This window comes from Eucalyptus grandis, chromosome 1 (assembly GCF_016545825.1).
Source record: "Eucalyptus grandis isolate ANBG69807.140 chromosome 1, ASM1654582v1, whole genome shotgun sequence".
Taxonomy (NCBI): Eukaryota; Viridiplantae; Streptophyta; class Magnoliopsida; order Myrtales; family Myrtaceae; genus Eucalyptus; species Eucalyptus grandis.
Window position 1 is genome coordinate 47,244,223 of NC_052612.1, and position 22,667 is coordinate 47,266,889.

Genomic DNA, 22,667 nt, shown 5'->3' on the forward strand with positions numbered 1-22,667 from the left:
TGGTAACAAACATATTTTTTTTATTGACCAACTATTTTATGAAATGATTAATGTCCTGAAAAACCTCAAACCGGTACACTTATGATAAATTTATCTCAAATAAATTTTTTGACCACCAAAAACCCTAAACTAATATATTTTTGACGAATTTACCCTAAACTAGTATAATTGTGATAAATTTAATCTCTGTTAGTTTTCGTTAAATTTTAGTGTTAAATTATTAAATTAAATGACACGTAATAATTGACTAGTGCACCGATTTAAAATTTTACTCTTCGTTTGTCATAGCTGTACAATTTTTGTAATTTTTGTGATATTAATCTAATTTAACGAAAAGTATGATTGTTACACATACCATTTTTGAGTTTTTTCCGATTGAATAAATTAGTCTAAGATAAATTTATACATCGATTGAGATAAATTTGATATAAAATATACCAATTTGAATTGGTCAAAAAATTAATTTGAGTAAATTTATCACACATGTATTAATTTGGAATTTTTCGTAATATTAACCCTAAATATTACTACTAGTTATTTTCAACTCATTCATCGACTGCGAAACAAATGAAGCCTTCGTAGAGAGTAAATGAGTCGGAAAACATTTTTCTAAAAAATACTTGTGTCACTTATAAAAATGAATATACATATGAAAAACATTTTCATAGTCTACCAAAATATTAAAAAATAAATTATTGATAGTAATGTTGCACAATATTTCATATCTTAATTTTTTAAACGATGATTTTTTTTTTTTTTTTTTTTTGTATTTGTCTAAACAATATAAATGGTCATTTTTAAGCCAATCTTTTCAAAATCATCCATTCTCCTCTAGACAAATAGTCTTAGCAAACTTGAATCATGCAAGAAATGTGGTCCAGAAAATCTGAAATCCAGATGACTGAAACGATTTCACTTCTCTGTAGATATCTACCGCACATCTAAGCAATGTCTTGTGCAGGCCCTTATACTTGAAAGCACTTTCTCCGAAGACATTAATCGGAATAATACAACGATAAGGTGCCCAGACATAACCAAGTTCAAGTGAGAATATAATAAACCAGAGAGGGTGCCAGGAACAACCGCATATACAAAGATAAGAAGGCAAAACAAATGCATGTTGAAGAAAAAAAAGAACAAATACGACTTCAATCTTCCAGCGTTCGACGAAATGCATTCTCCTTCAAAGCACATTGCTGGAAGTAATCTGTTATAGAGATAACCGTTATGAAGTTACACAAAGGAGATGACTGCTGCACTTGTCGAATGAGCTTTCCGCAGATACAAATAACAGATGTAGCCCATAGTGTCCTCGTTGTTGCTTCAAGTTCATGATGAATGCTAAATCAAAGGAAGTGTCTTCAATGTTCCCTGGTTGATTTAAAGGGTAAAATAATTCAAGAACGACAAGAGAGACATCACCTTCTTTTTTTTTTTTTCAAAATTGTCTCAGTAAATATGTTTTGTACAATTTGTGTCTGCTATAAATGCTTCGGTTGCTAGTGCTAGGATCTAAGATGGAGGCAAATCTTAAGTATTTGTTCTTATTACTCCATGGACGAAGAAAGAATTCATGTTTACCTTCACTGCGCTAATAGAGCTTCTTCTGGTGGCAAAAGGTATCATACAAGAAAATAAGTACATAACTTACAAAAAGTGAATCTGACAGCTCCCTGCAGAATAAGCCAAAGCTCCTGAACCAAGATCTTATGTAGACTGAAGAACAGTGAGATAATATGAATATCCTTGACAAGTTCCTGAAGATGGTCGTGTTTCCCTATCATTTCCTTGATTGTCAGAAAGCACTACACTCCACTGCAGAGTATAATTTGACAGATCGTAGGTCCCGGGAGAAAATACAGAAATCTGAAGAGGAATTGCAAGCGTTGACAATGGTGGAAGCCGGACTTTTGTTGAGCTTGAACCAGTCCAAACGAAGGGTGACACATTGTCGGAGGATGGTGGCTTCATTCGGATCCCACTAACATCAGATGTGACTTTAAGTTCACTATCCAATGATACATTGTACCAACCTGCTTGATTACCAGAAGCCAGTGTACTCGCATCGCTTGATTGGGCACCAACATTCTGGCTCGAATCCATAGTATTGATGCGCACAGATGCAGCAGCATCTGCTGAGTTGTATAGAGTCATCTTCAAGGTGACTTCACAGAAAGAAGTAGAGAAGTCGTGATGGATTAGCCGGGGCCCTTCCACTATCCATGATATCGGACTTGTGCTAATGACACTGAAGACCAACAACAATTTGAAGTTAAAATAAAAAGAGGAAGAGATCAGATATCATTTCGTAATGTTATACCAAAGTTGTCAATCTTAGACTGAATCTTGCCTGCAGTGGCACTCATGATGAGAAAAGAGCGAGGGCCCATCAGAAACTCCAGCATCTGTTTCCCTGTTCAGTGGCCGAGAAAGGAGAACGAAATCAACTGTCTTGGAGTCTCCCTGAAATTGCACAAAGCGAGTGCTAAAACTGTCAAAGCTGCCAGTGAGCCTGTAAGAGGCTGCACCACACTGGTGAAGAAGATTTATCAAATCCATTGAATTTGTTGCTTATCAGGTGTCTTTAGACCCGAACAGCGTGAAGAGGGTGTATTAAGGACATTCCATACACAGACGAGCAACAAAGCAGAAGTTCAGATAATCTAAGGAACAACAAATACCACTAAGCACCAATGCAAAACCTATCTAATCTATGTGCTGTCGAGTACGGCATATCTAAAGAGAGGTGGACCAGCTTTTCATATGTTTCATTTTAAGAACTCCTACTGACAGGAGAAGCTGAGCATTAAGTGCAACGTCCTTTCACTGCTTGATAAAGATAAAGTTAATTCTATATAAAAGAGGAAGCCTCTGTTAACAGACCGTGCAATTTATTCTGTTGATGGACTTCTCAGCCTCTCGTAAGGACTTTCAGATGAGTGAATGCTTATCTTAAAAAAGGGAACAGGACCAGTACTTTCCACATCAGCTTTTCTCCTTGAACAAACTGGGACAGTTGAGTCAGTATACTTGAAATGACATCATTGCTCTTCAAGGTACTTAACAAGAGAATTTATGCTCCCAATAATAGGAGAAAACCTACATGGTTCACCATGTTCGCACCAATCTCCTCCCCCCCTCCTTCTCCTTCTCCTTTTTCAATTTCCCAGTTAGTTCTTCTCTTTCAGTTTCTTTTTTTAATTAAACAGAAAACAGAATTTCATCAATGAGGCACCATCCAAACGTACAATTTTATTTAGTATATATTCAGCTTCTCAGGAAACGAAAAGTCTCCTTTTCTCTTACTATTTCCTCCCAAAATGAGCAACAAACCAGAAATAAGCATCAAGCCATGCACTATCACAGAAATTGAGACCTAATTGAAATTCAAAATATGGGTAATACTTAAAACTTCCAGGTGCAGGTTTACCTGCCAGTGAAACATCACATACACAGTAAAAAAGAAAAAGCAAGACATACGGAACATACAGTCATCTCCCTTTGATCTAATAACAAGAACTCTAAGTCCGTGAACCCCTTACCTCTTGTGAATCTCCATGCTGCAGTCTTTCAACATTGTGGAAATCCTTCACTGGGAACAGAGAGATATCATACATCATTCCACCAGCGCCTTCAGTGCTCAATTGTATGTCACTTACAGCGAGAGAGCGCGAGCCATTTCCTTCTGAGCTATCTAATCTCTTACATTTCTGCAATCAATCGACAATTTACTAAACCAAACTACAACAAATTCTCATTAACAAGTTCAAATTTTAGGTAAATTAGGAATACAAAATCAGGCATCAGCATCCTCTCTCTCTCTACAACAAACTCTTATTAACAAGTTCAAATTTTACAGGGATCAGCCTTCCTCCCTCCCTTCAAACGACCCCCCCCTTCTTCTTTCCCCTCTTTTCTCCCTCCCTCCTCTTTTCCCACCCCTACACTCATTAATTACTTTTATGAGGCCAGACAAATTGAAGAAGCAGACATTGTACACAAAATGCTCAAGATTATACATGAAAATGCAAATTAGCCATTAACACATACTAGTCCACTTAAAAAAACGCTTCTCCAATTATATCAAGCATGATTTCCACAAACCCATAAAGACAACTCTGATTTCTAATCAATAAAACATAAATTTAAGGCCAGACAAATTGGAGAAGCAAACATTCTACCAAAAAGCTCATGATTAAGAATGAAAATGCAAATTAGCCATTAACACATACTAGTCCACTTAAAAAAGCACTTCTCCAATTATATCAAGCTTGATTTCCACAAGCCCATAAAGACAACTTTAATTTCCAATCAATCAAACATAACTTAATCAGTCACTTTCTGTGAATCCATAACCCTTGTTTGCCCTTGTAGATCTTTAGCATTTTATCTTTCTTTTCTTTTTTATTCCTTTTGACAAATAGGGTCAATTATCCACGAACAAGCATCGTGTTTCTGTGTTAAATCATTGCCAATGAGACACTGATATAAATACCATTCTCCAAAGAGCTATTGCTAAAGAATTGCCAGAAACACATCACGGTAGTAGGAGCCAGAGCTCAGCATCTTGTACTGACCTTAAGCATCAAATAACATGAGAATGCTTGCCCAGACATTAGAGTAGGTGAAGAATACAAAGAATCAGTTGGTTGAAGCAGTGAGATTTCCCACTGATATCCAATAGATGATAATTGATCAATCTGGAAATTCTTTGAACTAGTTTTGTTAGCTACATCCATCCGCACAAGAAACTCCTCCAGCGTAGATGGGCAGGCACTGATTTGAAATGAAACATCCAACGATGGGAGTATCTATAATGGAGAAAAGAAAAAGATGATCCTTAAGAAAGATCACTTGCATAATCAACAAATGTTGGGCATGAGAAGCTTCATACCAAGATATGTAAGAACAAGGGACGAAAACATCACATGCCACATGGAAAAATACTAATTTCATCTCAATTAGCAAATCAATGAAGTAGTCTCTTGATCTTTTTAGGGAAGAATGGTGTATATTTCAATAGCTATATGAGACGACAAAAACTATTTGAGAACAGCAACTTACCTCCAAATTATAGAGCATCCGCAGAGTGCGGTACTTCATGAAGCTTTCCGGATTTTCTATCTCATAATACAGAATTATGTACAAAGACACTTTTCCAGGCACTGCAGCATGGAGCCAGAGAGGCCACAGAAAGGAAGTATCTCCTTGAACTACCGTCTCCTAAAATCACATATAAGCAAGACTTAAGACCACAAAATGCCTACAGAAAAAAATTGAAAGCAGAAACAATATGCATCAGGGAACATTTTGCACAAACCTCTGGAAACAAAAAAACATTCTGCAGAACATTACTGGTTTGTTCTGGAAAGGATTGCTCAACACCATTTGTCTTCTTCTCAAAGCAGGCAGGGTAATCCATGTTCAAATTCCTCTGATTCCCAATATTCAAAAATCTTGGATGACTGATCTTCATTTTCAGATTCTGCCAATAAATATCATGTCATTTACAATGACAGAAGTAAAAGTAAAATTTATACAGAACCATAAAGTGAATAAACTAATGGATAAAAGGAAACTACCCCGTGCCCAGAACAAGCCACACGTCATCTTCTCTGAGAGGGCAAAAGTACTTTAGCATATTCTACCTAATTACACTTAGAATTTATGATATTGATATTGCGACTAGCCAGTCACTCTGTAAAACACTTGCTAGGCACTATAACAAATACATGTCACTGACCAATTGCTTATTTTAAACACATCTATTAGCTTATGATACCATACGACACGACACCAACAGGAACAAACACTCAAGCACCGCAGGCAGCTGTAATCTATGAGGCTACATGATCCAACATCCAGAAAAATGCACAACACAGTGCGAAGTGCACCATGATAAGCATAATACAGGAAAACTAACCGTTTTCATCAAACTTATTGTACCTTCACTGACAGGTCTGACTTGTTATTCAGTTCAAGAGTCAACTGCTGTAGCTCTCCAGCATAAACTTTCTCAGGAAGAGATTGGATGAAACCCTCCAGCCTGGGAACGGGCTGGACTTTCACCAATAATGTATGACAATATAAAGAGAATTGCCATTAGAATAGGCAAAATAGTAAATGCTCATCTCGCATAGGCAAAATAGTAAATGCTCGTCTCACATAGGCAAAATAGTAAAAGCTCATCTCGCATAGGCAAAATAGTAAATGCTCATCTTGCACAATCACGTATTAATAAACCCACAATCAGGTTTGAGTGGGGCATACAATCTCCCAAAATGAAATGCCATGAAAATGATACAAATGGTCATGACAGCGTTTTCATGTTTCGTATAGTTGGAAGGAAGTGAGGGGACATTATGAACCTTGACAACAACAAATTTGAGGTTGTCGGCAGGAGATGGCTTGTTTTTCTTCCTCCCTTTCTGAATCTTCTTCACAGAACTCGTCACAAAGTTGTGAAAACCAATGACTGAGCTGGAAAGTTTCCACTTAACACCCACAATTTTCAAAGTGCCTTCCACTCTGGGAGTTACTGTTAGTTGCACCTAGAAAAAAGTATAGTTATGACAACTTTCAATTGAAAGATGAGTATACTGCGCCAAGAGGAAATAAATGCTTGTATGTAGATAAACATTGAGCAAATTGTGACACGTCTGTGAATCCCACTTTGTATTATTGAAGCCAATCTATCTAAACATTTTATACATTGAAAAATAGAAAGCAAATATGACAAAACAGTACTTGAGACAAAGGTGGGAAAATGAAATACATACTAATGAAATTCAAGCAAAAGCTCTAGAGGACTTTAATGTATTGATGTAAATGAGAGTGTAACTGTCATTCGATAGGGCCCACAAAGATCCAATGTGCCAAATGATGACAATAGAAAGTGCAGAAGCAACAACATTCTTCCTAGGCTAGTTCTGTCTGACTGACATTTCAACTTTCAGTGCTGCAAAGGTAGGCCTGTGGTCACTCACACTTTCATACACAACCATGTCATGTCATTCGTGACTATGAAACTTTGAAAAGCTTGACATAAACTTAATGTACCGAGTCCGCATTGGACGTATTGGACTTTTATAATATGACTAGAATCACTCACATATCTCGAAGCTAAGCAACTAACGTATGTTTCTTCCAATTATTTTCCTCTGTTCCTTTTAGGCTACCACGGCATCCTTTTTCTTTTTCCCAAATTAACAGGTCCAGTTTTTGCCAATTTCAGAAAAGACAAGATGGAAAAGATGTATTAACAAATGTAGCAGTGGACATGACTGTGGGAAACTATGATATCAAAGCCAATTCTCGCCGTATCATACTATAAGCTAGCTAAAAACTTGATGTTTGTGGGCAATGTATGGTCCTGAGTGTTCGAATAGACAATCTTATGACCCACATATCTAAAAATGCAATAAGATTCAAATAAGCATTCCGATACATATTTCAAATACTATGGACACTTTTAGCAGCAGCTTTCTCCACACATATGATGGCTACTTCCAAGCACTACTTACCATTTTTCTTCCACCCCCTTCCAAAGTGAATTCAACATTTGACAGAGTAAATGAAGACACATCAGAATTCATAAACCTGCATAAAATAATTGAGCCCTTATGCTTTCCAAAATTGACAGAGTAAACTAAATAAAAGCACACATTGACCTCATAGAGAGGTATTCATCAAACACATATAATATGAAAGCATATCATAGTCATGATTCATACCGATCAGCAATCGACTTAGTTGTTTCATCATTCTGGAGTTCAGCAGTCGAACTGTTTGCCTCTGCGAAGCATAGACATACATACTTTGTTATTCAAGAACTAAACCGGTATTAGAAACCGAGAGAGATTGCAAATAATAGAAACTTTCACCTGAGTCAGCATCATCAGACCGCACATAAAGCTCACACATCAAAGAGACATCGGATAGGGGAATAGAGATTTGTAAAGGATTTTGAAATTCGATAGCTACTTTTATTGCTTCTGCAAACATATGAGTGGAAAAAGGAGATATTTCAGAGTATAATTCCTTACAAAGTTATCCAAAAACATGACATTGCAAAATATTCTATGCATACCTCCTACTATACAGATATTTGAGTCCTTAATCCTTTTTGAAATAAAGTTAGATTGCTCATCCAGCCAGTTAGTTCTTGCAGTATGCAGTGATGGGACAATCTCCTCCTCTAAAGAGTGCCATATATTTTCCCTAACACCAGCCTGAAATCAAAAGAATGTTTCATCTGCTAGAAGTTAACAATAGAACTGAAGTCATGTTTCAAGAATTTTTGAGAGCTCAAAAGCAATAAAAGATGGCATCAGATGTTAAGTTCTTCATATGATATCACAAAATAGAAAATAATTGAAAAGGTCAAGATCTGAGAAATCACTTTGAGGAAAGGTATAAGACAATCCACAGAAAAGTTATGACACCAACTGTCGCCCTCTCATGGACCAACAGTCAAAAGAAAACAGCATTTAGCGCCTTATAAATTAGGAATAATCACACTGGCAAGGCTCAAAATCTTGCCAATTGTAAGAATTACATATATGCATCAGAGCATCTCTGAAGCAGCATACTTTCATATTTTGCTTGAGTGCATTCGTCTGCATCTCACCTTACAAGATTCCTCCTCTGATGCACCGACAGTCAAAAGAAAACAATATTGAGCACCTTAGGGATAAAACGTAGATATGCCAGTCACACTGAAAAACTGTGCCAACTATAAGCAGTATACAATTGTTTGCCTCTCTCAAGCTCGGACAATCATATCATGCAAGAGTTTAGAGTGTACAGGAAGTATACCCTGCACTATCTTTTCAATGCCATGCAACGAATTGAATGTGCAGATTAAAATGATGGCCATCCAAATCGGCCAATAAAACTCATAATAACTATTTCCATGTTTTGCTTTTGTTAAAAACTTCCGAGGTATTTCATAAGGAGAAAGAAGCCTACCAAGGCATTTATACCATAAGATACATTTCTTCTGAAGATGAAGACTTCTAATGTCAATGCCCAATAAGCTGATGTCAATATAAGGTAGCAAGGCCACAGAGCTTAGTCCCATTACACATACAAGGCTAAAACGAATAATTATTTTGCCATCACCAGCCTTGAGCTACATGAAGCAAGTCAGAAAACAGAGGACCTAGGAACAATGGCATCAATTTATGACAAGCACAATATGTTGGCTCTTGACTCTCAACCATGTCATCAACAAACCCTTGGCAATACACTAAAATTCAACTTGTTTATTCGTATTAATAGTACACTTTCATAAACCAACAGGAGAAAACACAGGAAAAGAAGAGGGGCTGACTTACAGCAGCAGATGAAGCATATGTCCGATGGTCTTCAAAAACCACCTTCAGGGATGAGCTATTAATGACTGGCAACGGTAATCTCATCACTTCACAAGCTTTTCCTGATTTCTGCTTCATTCATATATATTAAAAAATTAACAAAGAAAAATTGCTAAATGGCACTATTACTCCTAACTTTAATTGAAATACAACAGAAAAGAATAACTTCATATGTTAGGCTTAACTTGACATCATATAGTGCCTAATAATCACATTGGACAATCACATTGGCACATGCCAAAGCCAGAAAGGTGGGGAAGCTGACTGTTCTTTGCCTGTACATGCTAAACAGAAGCCATGCCCTCCAATCAGAAGCACCTTTATGAGAAAGAGGAAGTGAGAAATTCTGTTTTGGATTGTGGTGTAGACAAAGCTCTAGGTCCACATGCGTCATGATCCTGACTGTCCAGTATGGATTGTCCATGGCCACATGCGTCCAACTAGTCTAGGGGCCTTTCAGTTAAATAAGCATTTTTCTTATTTTTTGCAAGGTGTCACTCAAGCAACGGTATATTTTAACCTGCTAGAGGGGACAATGCTGAAAGTTCTTTAGAGGGTGCAACTACTAAACCTCCCCACTCAATGACCAATCTTCTACATTGCTTGTACAGATGTAATTCGATACATGAGTAGACCAATGCTCACAAACGACCTGGATCACTACTTTCTACCCGATACTCATATATGAACTGTGTGTGCACACTTGTTGACTGGTGTACTACGAGTGAGAAAGGATGGTACATGCCTCAACAATACTTGAGTGAGCAAGGGCCATTAGTAGGGTGTGCAAAAGAACCGGAACCCGCCCGGACCACCCGGAAGCGGACCGGAACCGCCCGAAACCGGTGGTTCTTACGGGAACAGGTCCAGTTTCCAGTTCAATTTATGGGAACCGGTAGGTACCGGTCCGGTTCCCGGTTCCATGGGCGGATCCGCCACCCGCCCACCCAAACCGAACCGGTTATATTATAATAATATATTAATATTTTATATTAAAAAAAAATTAAAATTAGCAAATCTAAAATTTAGGGCTCCAATCACCATCTTGTCTCAATTCACTATTCTCCTACTCCATCTTGTCTCTCTTAGTTCAAAATCTCCCCGAGCTCCCTCTCCCTCTTCCTCTCCAATTCACCTTCAAATCTACTCATCTCCCTTCGAGTCCTAGTCCGAACTCGTCGAAATAGTGAGTTGATTCTCTTTTCCCCCCTCGAACTTGAACTCTCTCTCCACATTGTCGCCATCCTCGTCGCCACCTCCGCATTCACTGTCACTATCGTCCTCTTCGTTGTTGGGCTCATCTCACTTCTACCTCCCCTCTTCCTCCTCCCCCTCCTCAAGCCTCCCCCCATCGTCCTCATTTTCGGGAACAAGGGCGAACTCCAAGTCTAAGAATGGCTCATCATCCCCATCATCCTCCCTCATTGTTAGTCTTGAGGGAGGAGCGGGAGACGGCGGAGGCAGTGGCAAAGATGGTGGTGGTGGTTGGGACAGAACTGGTCCGGTCCGGTTCCCGGGTGGATCCATGCAACTAGCGGGCGGTTCCCGATTCCAATTTTTCAAAACCGGTTCTTAGCGGGCGATTCCCGGTTCTAAGTCGAGAACCGCCCACCCGGACCATGCACACCCCTAGCCATTAGCCATTAGCCAGTATTATGACTATTGTTTTAAAATGACCTTTCAGAAAAATCCGGAAAGTCCTGGGGAAGACATTACCAGATAGGAGTTCAATGGTGGAAGGGTGCAGTGCATTGTGCAACTAAAACTTTGACTGACCACTTTTGGCAATACTGCAAGACTTAGGAGTATCTCCTATTAATAAATCCCACTGATGAATAGAATTTCAGAAAGAATCAACAAACAAATCTGCCTAATGTCAACATGATGAAGACTGTGCGGTAATCCTTTTGTTTTCTTTTACCAGTGACAGAGCATGAAGTTGCCCATTTAATTTCTGTTAATTGGAAGCATACAACAGGCACACACCTGAACAGTTTGAAGAAAGGTCTTAAGAAAAAACTCTTGTGTTGTCTTGGATTGATGACCACATGAAAGGATTTCCATCAGATGTGACACGGCAGAATCATAAAGCCCAAGAAAAGAATACCACCTGCAGTGTATACCATGTATTAAGAAAATGAACAGATTGTGCCGCTAAACATGAATCGTCATTGAGTTTCTCATACACATTTTGTATGAGTCCATGTGACTTACTGCCCAATATGAAAATGAACATGATCTTGGATATAGCTCCATGTCGTCCCTTTAAGAACAGAGATTGCTCTTCGGTACGTGCGAATTGCATGTTTAATCTAGAACACACACCAAAGGGATTTATCAGTAAGATGACAGCGAAAAGAATATGCCTTGTGTATAAATGTGTACCTGGTCACTTTTTTTATATTGATTTCCAGAAAGGATAAGATGAAATCCAAACTTGCGCAACATGGGTGGTTTAGAAAGCAAGTAGCAATAAGATGCTTGCTCAAGCATAACGGCAGAGTGCAGAGGTTCCTACAAAAGAGCTTAGTCAGCCATAGAATATATCCTTTTAAAGGCAAACCAGAGAAAACTTGCATTACCTCACCGGATATCCGGAAGTATACACCAGCAGCCTCTTTATATTGATCTCTTGTTTTCAACATCTCTACCCACCAAAGCCCGCTCCTTGTAGCATTTTGATGTCCAGTTGGTCCAGTTTTCTAGACACGGGTATCCGACCAAGTTTGTCAGAGCAATATTAATCACTTCTACCAATCAGTTAAAAAAAAGTATCAGAATGGCAAGCAACCCCAGTACACACAGAAAGATCACACTCTACAGAGTAAGAAACTGGACAACTGACAAAGACCAAGACATGCTATGTAAACAAGATACAGACTCAAACAGAAATCCATGCGTTAATAATGAGTATGACAAAACTAAATTGAAGAAGCTTGGCTGGAAATATATTTAGCAAGACTCTGGAGATTAGATATCTGATTGATTTCTCTGTGTTGAGTTCATCCACCTCAACATCATGTTTCCTATATATTTATCTTCTTAGAAAATTGCTTAGTCCTATGACTATGTAATCATTGAAGAGCCACGGCCCACCATTCCAGGAAATTTAGAAGGAGAGTCACTTCAATAGCAAATACCATCCTGACCAAACAGCCATATAAAGAACTACAACTCAACTGTTGTTATGCTCTTCAAGCCATCAGGAAGTCTTTACCCAATACCCTTTACCTTCCAGAAATATCTCATTCATCTCCTATTGTAGTTTAACACATCGCATGTAATATGACATCCCAACATACACCACCCCGTTTTTAGAGGAAGGTCTCAAATTGAAAGGTTCATGACAAAGCCAGCCAAAGCAGTCGCCATCAACATTGCCATGTTACAGAAGATCTAATTGTTAATTTAAACAAAACATATGATGAAATCGAATGAAGCAAACCCTAGTCAACTCCAATTGTTAAATCAAATTACAGACTGATTCATTTCATATTTTTTACTGTGACTATCAAGAGATTTTGTTGATGCAATAATCTTCTAAATGGACCATTAATGTGAAGCAGGCCTGTTTACAGAGGAGAAAAACTTCTTTTGGAGTATCGAGTGCTGGGGCTGGGTAGACAACATATCTTTGCATATGTTTCTGTTGACTTATGAGATGACTTATGAGACCCAGTTAGGATTCTTCAATTCGGACCTAACTAGGATCTTGATCTAAGTATGACACCAAGATGGGTACACTTCACCAGCTAGTACCATCTGTTGAAATATGATCTGCCAGCCTCGTTGTGTTAGTGATGTCTGCCATATCACTCTCTAAAGCAGAAATCAGAAGGCTCGCATGGGCAAAATTGACTACCCCATCAAATATCATATAATGGTCTCCAGCGGAGGTCAAGTTCAATAACAAGCTAGATAGAACTTGACCTTTACCAGGTTTCAACAAATCTGCAATCTAAGGAAAGAAAGCTGACAGAAATTAACTAATCATTTGAATAAGTACAAAGTTGACAGGCTACCACAACTGTCGATCAAATCAATGCAAGCAAATTGCTCAGCACATTTATTGGGATTCAGGTAATTCAGTACCATAAACAAAGCACTTTTCTAAGGGTAGGGGCACAGTACATTTATTGGGATTCCGGTAGTTCAGCACCATAAACAAAGCACTTTTCTAAGGGTAGAGGCACACTTTGAACATAGATCCACTATTGACATAAACCATCCCAAATGTCAAATGGGAAACTAACATGTCCTTTTCTGCATATTATCTTCAACTAAATGACGAAATAGAACAAGGAGGATTGCTCTAAATAAAGAACTTTTAACTTTAAAGATGGACAATTTATTTTAATGATTGAAATACGAACTGTTAAAACATTCTTCAACTATAGAGACCAAAGGACATACAAACATGTTTTTATTTCAAAACCACAGAAGGAACTATTAGATAACTTAGTTCCAGCGGAAATATTTGAACAGAAAGTGCACTCTCATACCAAATATGTATTAAATGCATTTTCCATGCAGTATTCTGCTTCCTTTCTTGATTGATCCAACATAAAGTAAGTGAGGCCCATCATTTCCTGCAAGCAAGCGAAAAAAGTTAAGGCCTTGGATCAGGAAAATCTTCCCAATGCAGGAAAGACGTGTAACCTTTGCAGTAAGTCATATTCAGGAGGTTTCCAAATATGCGAAGCAGGAGAGGTAAAGATTTATAAGAGCAAATCAATAGTAACTTTGTGTTCTGGGAACATAGCACATTTTCAAAAATCTATAATTTGAAAAGATATCACACCCCCTCCCAATTTGCTGTTATTTATGTCATTCTTAAGTCGGGTTTTCTTCTATCAGTTAGATACCCAAATTAGCTCCTACCAAAGTACTACAGCAACTGGCTGCATTGACAAATTAAATAGCTACAATACCTGCACACCAGCATATCGTTTCCAGGCTTTGTCGAGCTTGTAATCCGTAGAAATCAGACGATAGTTTGATAGCGCAAGTTCATAATCTCGCAGCATGAAAGCATAATCACCAAGAACTCTAATTTGTGATTCAATGGAACTATAAGTATACCTTCATAAGCCAATAATACGGTGTAAGTTATTCGGTTGCACAGAAGAGATACAAGAAACAGCACTTCCATGCTATAGTAAATATCGACAGCTTACACAGGGCCATTACTGGCATCTGGTGTGTCTTCTTTTCCTTTTCTCCACCACAGGTTTTTAATTTGGTTTCTGAAACCCTTTCTTGTGGCAGAAACCTAGACATAGTTTGCATGAATTCATTAAAAAGCGGAGATGAGCAGACCTTTAGTGGCCAATATGCTGGATAAATCTTTTTCCTCAATGTCTATGAAGATTAATAAGCATCACATTACCTGTTGATTCAATACCCGTACTTTTTCTTCCATGTAAGGGATGACGTGTTTAGATGCTAAATCTTGCATTAGATTTTTTATCTGTGGAGTTTGTACCGAGAGATTGAAAAAGTACACCTTAAGTCAGTTTGCATCACAGAAAACTTCAAATAATCTAATATTAAGACGTTTTTTTATAAAGATTTGAAAACAGCACCGTACCTCATTAAAGTCATCAATATTTAGAAAGCAACCAAGTCGCTCCGTTGGTGAAGCATCAGTTTTCTGTCACAGTGCAGCAACCCGGGTTTAAGTCCTCTAATCAATAAACAAAGCCAATACTTTTTTATGTAATTGATTCAGATAACATAGTTCAAAGTTAGACCCAAAGATGAAGTACTAACAAAAGGAGCCCATGGGTTTTGCAAGTGTTCTACTAGTCCACCCTGAGATGAATTAATACAAAGCAACTGAGATGAATTTGATCCAAAAGTACTCCTCATTTCATTGAGAAACTTTGATGCCCTGCAAACAAAGAAATGACTAAATAGTGAATACTGTTTCACAAAAGCAAATCCTTATGTTATAGTAATAAAGCTTTGGCAAAGGCCATGAATACAAGTGGCTAAAAATCAGGTACGACAGGAGAAGCCATAGCTCAGATCAAGCTCACCACCAACATAAGGACATAAAACGACGACAGCGACAACAACATCAAGCACTACTAGTTATCCTACAACCAAACTTTCCTTTACAAAATAAAGTTGGTACATGGATTTCTTTTTCATGGTATCTCATTCTATTTTCCGTAATATATCTTGCTTACTTGAGGAAAGCTTTAAAGTATCAACTCAATTTTTTAGGCCCTCCTTGCCATGTCATAACCACACAGCTTGTGGCTAAAACATTCGGGCATTGTGTTTAACATGTCCAAACCACCTCATATGAGTTTCTCTGATTTTACTCTCATTGAGGCCACAGAAATTTTCCTCACCTATGCTCATTTACAGTTTCAACTTTTCTCAAACAAATGCATTCTCAGGTCCATGTTTTTACTTAAACACCCAATACTCCATGCCATAATGCCTCGGTGACATTATCATTATCTTACAAACTTTGTCCTGAAGTTTAAGTGGCCTCTTGCAATTGAACAAGATATCAAATGCATTTCTCTACCTCATTTATCGTGCTCCTATCCTGGGAATGGCCTCTCCATTAAGTTCACCATCTTTGTGCAATATATCCTCCAAAATACTGGAGTCACCCACTCTTTGCCATCTCTCTTATCCAATTTCCACCATTGCTTCATTTAGCTCTCTTCCTTTACTAAATTTACACTCTATGTACTCCACCTATGAACAGCTAATGCTCCCCATGAGACCTGATCAAATGGGCAAATAGGGTCAACCAGGCCAATGAGGTTGGGCCTGTCTTGTTTACCCTAGACTGCCCATGTCCCAAAGAAAACGAATATGGCCAAAAGATGCAAAGGCCAGGCTTCTCAATGTACAGCACTTTCTCAAGCCTACCCATTTGCATCTAGGATGTGACAGGCTGCTATCAGGTCTACAGGTCCAATATCATCTACAGTAGCAAATTTATTAAGTCTAATCACAGTCATTTCCCCAGTAAGCGGATTCATTTACACGACCCAATAACTGTTGATCACACAAAAAAACTGACTTGCTTTGGCTAAACGAAGATAGAAAATAGTCCAAACACACAAAACTAGAAATAATCAAAATTTCTTTCCAGTAACCTCACCAACAAACCATGAATTGCTGAGTCATTCAAATCAACATGTCCAAGCAAAACTAAAGTAATACTTCTCTTGTATGTTTATACGAGCACTGAACTCAGTAATTCCTTTAAAATAACATTATTACCTAAAGTATGTCCTATAACATGAACATTGGATGAGAAACTGACTTATATATGCTAGAGAGAGTTGGCAATTCTAAATATCGCCTAAAATAGGATTTGCCAACTTCCAGGCACCTTCAAACACTCTGTTATTCTATATTTTTCCTTTGACATCTTCTAGTTAAACAATCAAACAAAATGGCTCAACTTTCAAGGTAACCAGACTCAAACAAGCTTGCAGACCTTGCACAGAATGACAATAAAAACATCACTACGCAAAACATTGGGGTCAAAAAAAGATGATCTTGTCAAAGAAGCTATGACGTGAAAACTTTCATTATGATTGAAAAGCATAAGCAATGCCACCAACAAAAAAAAAAAAATTTAAAAATCAACTTGTCAGGTAATCCGCCACTTGTTAATTTGGGGCTGATGATGACCTGCCATGCAGGACTCTGGCTTAAAGCATCATTCAAGGTGAACCTTACAAGACAAACCAGCCAAAGCAGACCAAACAGTGCCAGTTGATAGTAGACTATTTAACAGAATGAAACCTTACATCCATCTGATGGGAGGCGTAAAGACATTTTAGAGTCTGTAACAACAATCTTATATGCATATTCTCAGAAACAATTTGGCTTATCAGAAGAAACCAAAATGGAAAAAAAAAGATGAAGAACTCTTTGATTGACTAAGAGTAGGCAAATGCACTTAACAAGGTGACTGCCACAAAGTTAGCCTACCAGCTACAACCTACATGACAGAAAGCCCAACTTAAAAGTTTAAAAAACAACAAAAACAATGAAACACACAAACCAAGGCTATGAAAAGTTGAATACAAGTTTAATCCTAGCATGCATTGGGACAACTACCCTAAATGTAGCTGATTAGCCACAGATGCATAATCCAAGACCATAAAAGGCTTAGTAAAAGTTTGATAATACTCATTTATATGGTCTGCCCATGTTTAATAATATTTAAGATAACTTGTGTCAATCAGATTCTAAAAAATGGATATATAAGGGTGAAACTGTATCAAAGTAGATAGGACAATGTCTGATGCATCATTTTGGTACTCATGAACTAACAAATTAAAATTTCAAAATTTTAAAAAGGATCGAAAAAGTTTACTTTTCTGGTGCACCATCTTGATTATCGTGAACTAATAAATGGAGCTTCAAAATCTTGGGATCCATGGCACCATCATTAAGAAGAGATGGTAATTGATCACCGTGGTAAAGGTCTACAAATCTGTTGATCGGTTGCTCGTCTTTCGAGGAAACAACCAAAAGACCTGTAAATGAGGACAAAGGAAAGATGAAGTGAAGACTATAGAGAAGTGTACAATAATAGTAACTACACAATGAAAGTAAGCAACTGCCATGCAACAGAACCAAAAAAATTACAACCACACTAACAAATTACATGCCACAGGGTGATCAAATGCTTCATGATCAGAGAAAGACATCGTTCGTATGAGCTGTTTATTGAAGAAGTCGAACCAGGATGGCAGTATCTCAGATTCTGAGCCTGCAAAAGTTAGATACTGTCAAGAGTCGCCTAAATTATGTCAATGCATGAATACCTCTTGAAATCAACACTGCTGAAACCAGTATACAAAGTAAAACCATACATCATAAACCAAAGTCATGTCTATAAAAAGGACAGAACAAGTAGAGTTGGTAAATTATCATGTAATCCAAGTACAAATGCTTATGCTAAATTTCATGGCAAGGAGATAATGTTTCTAGCAATCAATAGAGTTCTAGAAACCACAGATGAGGAAGGTCAAGTAGATACCTTTGTGCAATGACAAAATCAATAATACCAAAAATTATGAGCAAAATTGGTAAGTCAGCATTAAGGCTGGCAAAGCTCCTCGACGCACTAGGACATTCAATACCAGCATAGGCAGAAAATTAGTGTATCAGAAACGAGAACAATATAATGGATTGTGAACTTAAAAAGTGTATTTGGAAAAAGTTGGTAGATCTTCGATTGAGAAATAAGAAGAGAGAAGTTTGAGTTAATCTGCACTATGAATACTATGGTCTTAGCCCTCAATAAGAGGAGTAACATTACACAGTGCACATGCACCATAGAATGTGTACGCACGGTCCATCATCCTGAAGAAGGTCTTGGATATTTTCATGACAGAGAACTTGGCATGGATAACAAATTAATACCTAAGAGATTCATGTAACAGATCCCATTTAGTGAATGAACTTAGCTGTCATTCTTGTGGTTGTAAGTGGGTGACAACATCCCCATTTTCTATTTGAGAAAGGTAGTATCATGTCAAGCACAGAAGCAACTTCGACCACAATTTCGGGTTTGAGACACTTTGTATTGCAAGATTTCAGATCGAACACATGTTAGTTTACCTACATACCCAGGAATTTAACTTTTGGCTGATCAAGTTACTTTGATCAGGTCAATAGATTTACATTGCACTCTCAGTCATGTCAACTACACAACCATTAGGTAAAGATGTAAAAGAAAGCTAAATGACACGAGATGGGCTCTGGCAAAGCATGTAATCAATGCATAACATGGCATTTGAAGAACTTTACTTTTAAAAAATGGCTGATCAATTGGATGGCATGACTCAATTAAAAATTTCAAAAGTTCATCTGCCAGAAAATTAAGGTTCTCAACTTTAGCGACCTAATTGACAGTAGTTTGAAAGTTTGATTTTTACTCTATTAGGCTGTCATTACTAGAGCTAGAATAGTCACTTTACCACAAGGTACAATGTACCATAGTTCTTCAATGCAAAATATGTAGGCAGTTTGCAGAACGCTCGAGTTGGGATATAATAATGCATTTTTAGAGACAAAGCACCCCAGCAATGGAAGATAACTTTTATAATGGGCAATAACCGATTTGCTAGATAAATGTGCCAGTTCAGGGAATATGTCATGCAGATTTGCTTCAGAACTTACAGAATCATATAAAGAAGGCCGAAGCACTAAATTTACTCTAAAAGAAAGATATCTTGCCAATGATAGTAGGATCATAGGCATTTTCAGAATGTTATTAAAGGGCAATAACTTACTAGATAGCAACTCATCAACTTGAGGCAAGTCAGAAGAAAGATTAGAGAGATCTTTCTCCCCAGCCTGGGTGATAACCTCCTTTAATCTCTCATTTGCGACCTAATTAACCACAGAAACAGGCGAAAGTCACATTTAGTATCACAAGTGATGACAGAGTTGAGCACTTATCAAACTAAGAATTAATAACATTCTTATTCCTTTTAGTTCCCTTCTGCCAATTTGTTAGCTAAGTATGGATAAGACAGACAGAAGACTCTAAAAAAAAAGTAAAAGAGAACAAACAGAAAGAACCATAATCTAACAGTGCTCCATAGAAATGATGCTAGAAACTAAGCTTAGGTTAAAAAATCAGTCTGTAATGCGCTAACAAAAGAATCTCAGGCTAAAGCAACATATCTTTAGCATTAATCAGACTCCTAACCCTCCTCGCAGTCTTCTTCCAAATCAGTTTGTCCCCAATCAAACTAGTCTTCATAACTTCTAACCAGGCCAACCAGTGTCACGCAGAGCATATTGACCTGCCCCTTTCTCACTGCTCGTTTCGACAAATCATTGAACCTTAAGCCGCAACACAGAAAAATGGCTCGGTTGAAATTATACCTGCAAATCTGGCTGGCGGACATCAGAAGCATAGAACAGCCGCAACTTGAACTTCTGGATCCGGTAGGGCTGATCACTGGCCGTCCGCACGGGCACTGCAACCAAACTCAGAACCAAGTTCGATCAACGCCTCATCGAACTCCAAACCACATCGACTTTAAGAAACAGAGCACTAAAATCCCCAGCCAAGCCAGATGCTCACGGGGAGCCGAGCACGGCGGGCACGGCAGGAGATCAAATTCTTTACCGTCAATGTTGCTGAAGCTGCAGAAAGGGCTAAGCATTTCGACGAACGAGAGGCCGTTCTTCCGGCATGCCTCCTCGACGAGGGGCGTGCGGATCACCATGACCACCGGAGTGATCTCGTCGAGCAGCATTCTCCCGAGCGGCGTCCTCGCCGGATCCATCGAGCTCCTCCTCCGCCGCCGGTACCAGCCGTCGGGGCGATGGCGATGGCGATCTCGCGTGGAGTCGGCGCGCGCTCAGAGCCGACGGAGGAGGCGGAGCATTCGCTGTCCCGTCCCGGCACGGCTCGGCTCGGCTCGGCTCGCCTCGGCTCGGCCGGTGATTCTGCGGGAATCGCTTCGCACTTCGATCTCCTTCGGCGTCGACAGTGCAGGAGCCGAGATCTCCAGCTCTAGTCAATGGCGGACGATGGAGGATTCGGAGTGCGGAAAAGAGAGCGACGAGGCGTGAGCGTGAGCGTGAGCGAGAGAGGGAGTCCGAGCGAGTGAGTTCCGAGTTCGAGTTCGAGTTTCTGAGTGGGCCGACTCGGATACGTGGGCTTTTTTATGGGCCTCCAAGAAGCCCATTCCCCACAAGAATATCGTAATTGGAACTGATGACATCGATTTTTATAAGGTAACTTTTCAAAATTGCGAAGAGCTTCTTTTGATCATGTCCAAAATCACGCTCTCATCTCAAGGATGTGCAACCTCAGATAAGAAATCGAAGCGAAATAGATTTGTTTTTGTGTGTCACGATAGAGGCGATACCTATGTGATGAACTTGCCTTTACCATCATAAGTCAAAAAGGAAAATTGAATCACATTTGATAAATTATCCTTTTGAAGTTCGATGGACAACTTCACGCGATGTGGAAGAGTCGGGTTGCGTTTTGGTCCTCATGGGGGGTTGATTCGGGCATCTTGACTCCATGTCAACAAGCACAATGAAAGTGATTTTCGCGTAAGTTGATGCGTCAGATTTTTTAAAGATGTCCTCGAAATTTGACTGGTTTTTCTTTGGGGGTTCATATTTGGTATTGCTGCATTTTCATGAAACAATAGTAAAAAGAAAAAGTAGAGGTAGTATTAGGTCTTAAGCAAAAGTTGATGAGAAATAATGTCATGAAAGTTTGGACTATATTTATAATTGAAAAATTTATCAGTCAAGTGATATATTGAGCGTGTCGTGATAAATGATAGTCTTTTAAAAGTTGCATCAAAGAAACCGGTGGCTACCAATAACTTGTCAGGAAAAGTTGCACTAACAAAGACCCTATCTCTCGATCTGCCATTTTTAAGAAGAATTTCTTCTCATTCGTCTCAACTCTAGTGGTAAAATTATTCAATTCAAAAGTAAGTGAGCATATACTCTTTGTTTCTCAATGTTGCTATAGTTAGAAGTGATCAGTTTCTAGGTGGTTTGGTTCCCACCTAAGACTCGAGAACCAGATTGGTAGCCCCTAGAATTGTACTGGTCCAGTTCCATTTTTAGATGAGTCGATGGAACCGAATATGTTGCACCCAAGCATTCTTTTATGTTCTCCAAATGCATACGAAATGGATGATATTGTTTCTTTTTTAATCTTCTCCTCCCTCTGTCCTTTCAAGTTAATATTTATCATACGAGGAGGCTGCCGCCCTGATCTAAGGTTGCTTTTGAAAAATGCAGCTTGATGATGACGTTACGAGTGATGCAACATTGATTGGAATGAAGGAGCGGAGTGCAGCAAGTAATCGTTAACGGTCTTGTTTCTTTATGTTTTGTCATAGCCGTTGAGAAGCAAATGTCATTGTCTTGTTTCTTTATGATTTGTCACGGGTTTGTCTTGGGAAGAAATCATGAGGGCTTTTTAGTTTAATAGATTTGTAAGAAATTAAAAAATAAATAAATAAATCAGTCTGATTCGGGTGGATGGTTCCATACATATAGAACCAAAACTGAAAATCAATGGTTCCACTTTTTGGAATCGGGAACTAAACTAATGCTCTCGAGAACTATTTGGAACAGGGTGATTCCTTTTGCTCACTACTAGCTACAACGTTGGAAAACAATTCACATTTTCCATACTGCGTCTTCGAAAATGTAATATAATATGGGAGATAGAAGTGGAATAAAATGCAGTGCATTGGATATAACTCACTTGAGGTATCGTTCACTTTGACTCGTCTCATA

The 22,667-nt window shown here is 38.5% G+C and overlaps 1 protein-coding gene across 4 annotated transcripts; it reads right to left on the minus strand.

Moving 5' to 3' along the window:
- Nucleotides 1-887: 887 nt before the first annotated feature.
- LOC104446909 (trafficking protein particle complex subunit 8) lies at nucleotides 888-20,972 on the minus strand. Of its 4 annotated transcripts, XR_001979848.2 has the most exons (29): nucleotides 20,515-20,972; nucleotides 20,268-20,362; nucleotides 19,667-19,766; nucleotides 18,034-18,138; nucleotides 17,740-17,902; nucleotides 15,150-15,270; nucleotides 14,968-15,030; nucleotides 14,767-14,847; nucleotides 14,555-14,649; nucleotides 14,309-14,459; nucleotides 13,880-13,966; nucleotides 11,960-12,079; nucleotides 11,763-11,891; nucleotides 11,592-11,689; nucleotides 11,364-11,487; nucleotides 9,339-9,446; nucleotides 8,090-8,231; nucleotides 7,884-7,994; nucleotides 7,734-7,794; nucleotides 7,524-7,599; nucleotides 6,369-6,551; nucleotides 5,947-6,057; nucleotides 5,321-5,485; nucleotides 5,065-5,223; nucleotides 4,578-4,811; nucleotides 3,543-3,710; nucleotides 2,351-2,469; nucleotides 1,652-2,248; nucleotides 888-1,371 (listed from the first exon to the last, which is right to left on the minus strand). XR_001979848.2 is itself a non-coding variant. In XM_010060710.3 (28 exons), the coding sequence occupies exons 1-28, from the start codon at nucleotides 20,672-20,674 to the stop codon at nucleotides 1,708-1,710; spliced, it is 3,864 nt and encodes a 1,287-aa protein (XP_010059012.2). In that variant the 5' UTR covers nucleotides 20,675-20,972; the 3' UTR covers nucleotides 899-1,707. The 4 variants fall into 4 exon arrangements, 3 of the variants coding, with proteins under 3 accessions (XP_010059012.2, XP_010059004.2, XP_039171802.1); XM_010060710.3 differs by having other exon boundaries at nucleotides 899-2,248; nucleotides 2,351-2,463; XM_010060702.3 differs by having other exon boundaries at nucleotides 899-2,248.
- Nucleotides 20,973-22,667: the final 1,695 nt, after the last annotated feature.

Coding starts and splice junctions, on each gene's coding strand:
- LOC104446909 (XM_010060702.3), bottom strand. CDS start 20,674: ATGGATCCGGCGAGGACGCCGCTCGGGAGAATGCTGCTCGACGAGATC. Junction 19,767..20,267: donor TCCGCCAGCCAGATTTGCAG/GTATAATTTCAA, acceptor GTGGTTAATTAG/GTCGCAAATGAGAGATTAAA. Junction 15,271..17,739: donor CAAGATGGTGCACCAGAAAA/GTAAACTTTTTC, acceptor CTTTGTTTGCAG/GGCATCAAAGTTTCTCAATG.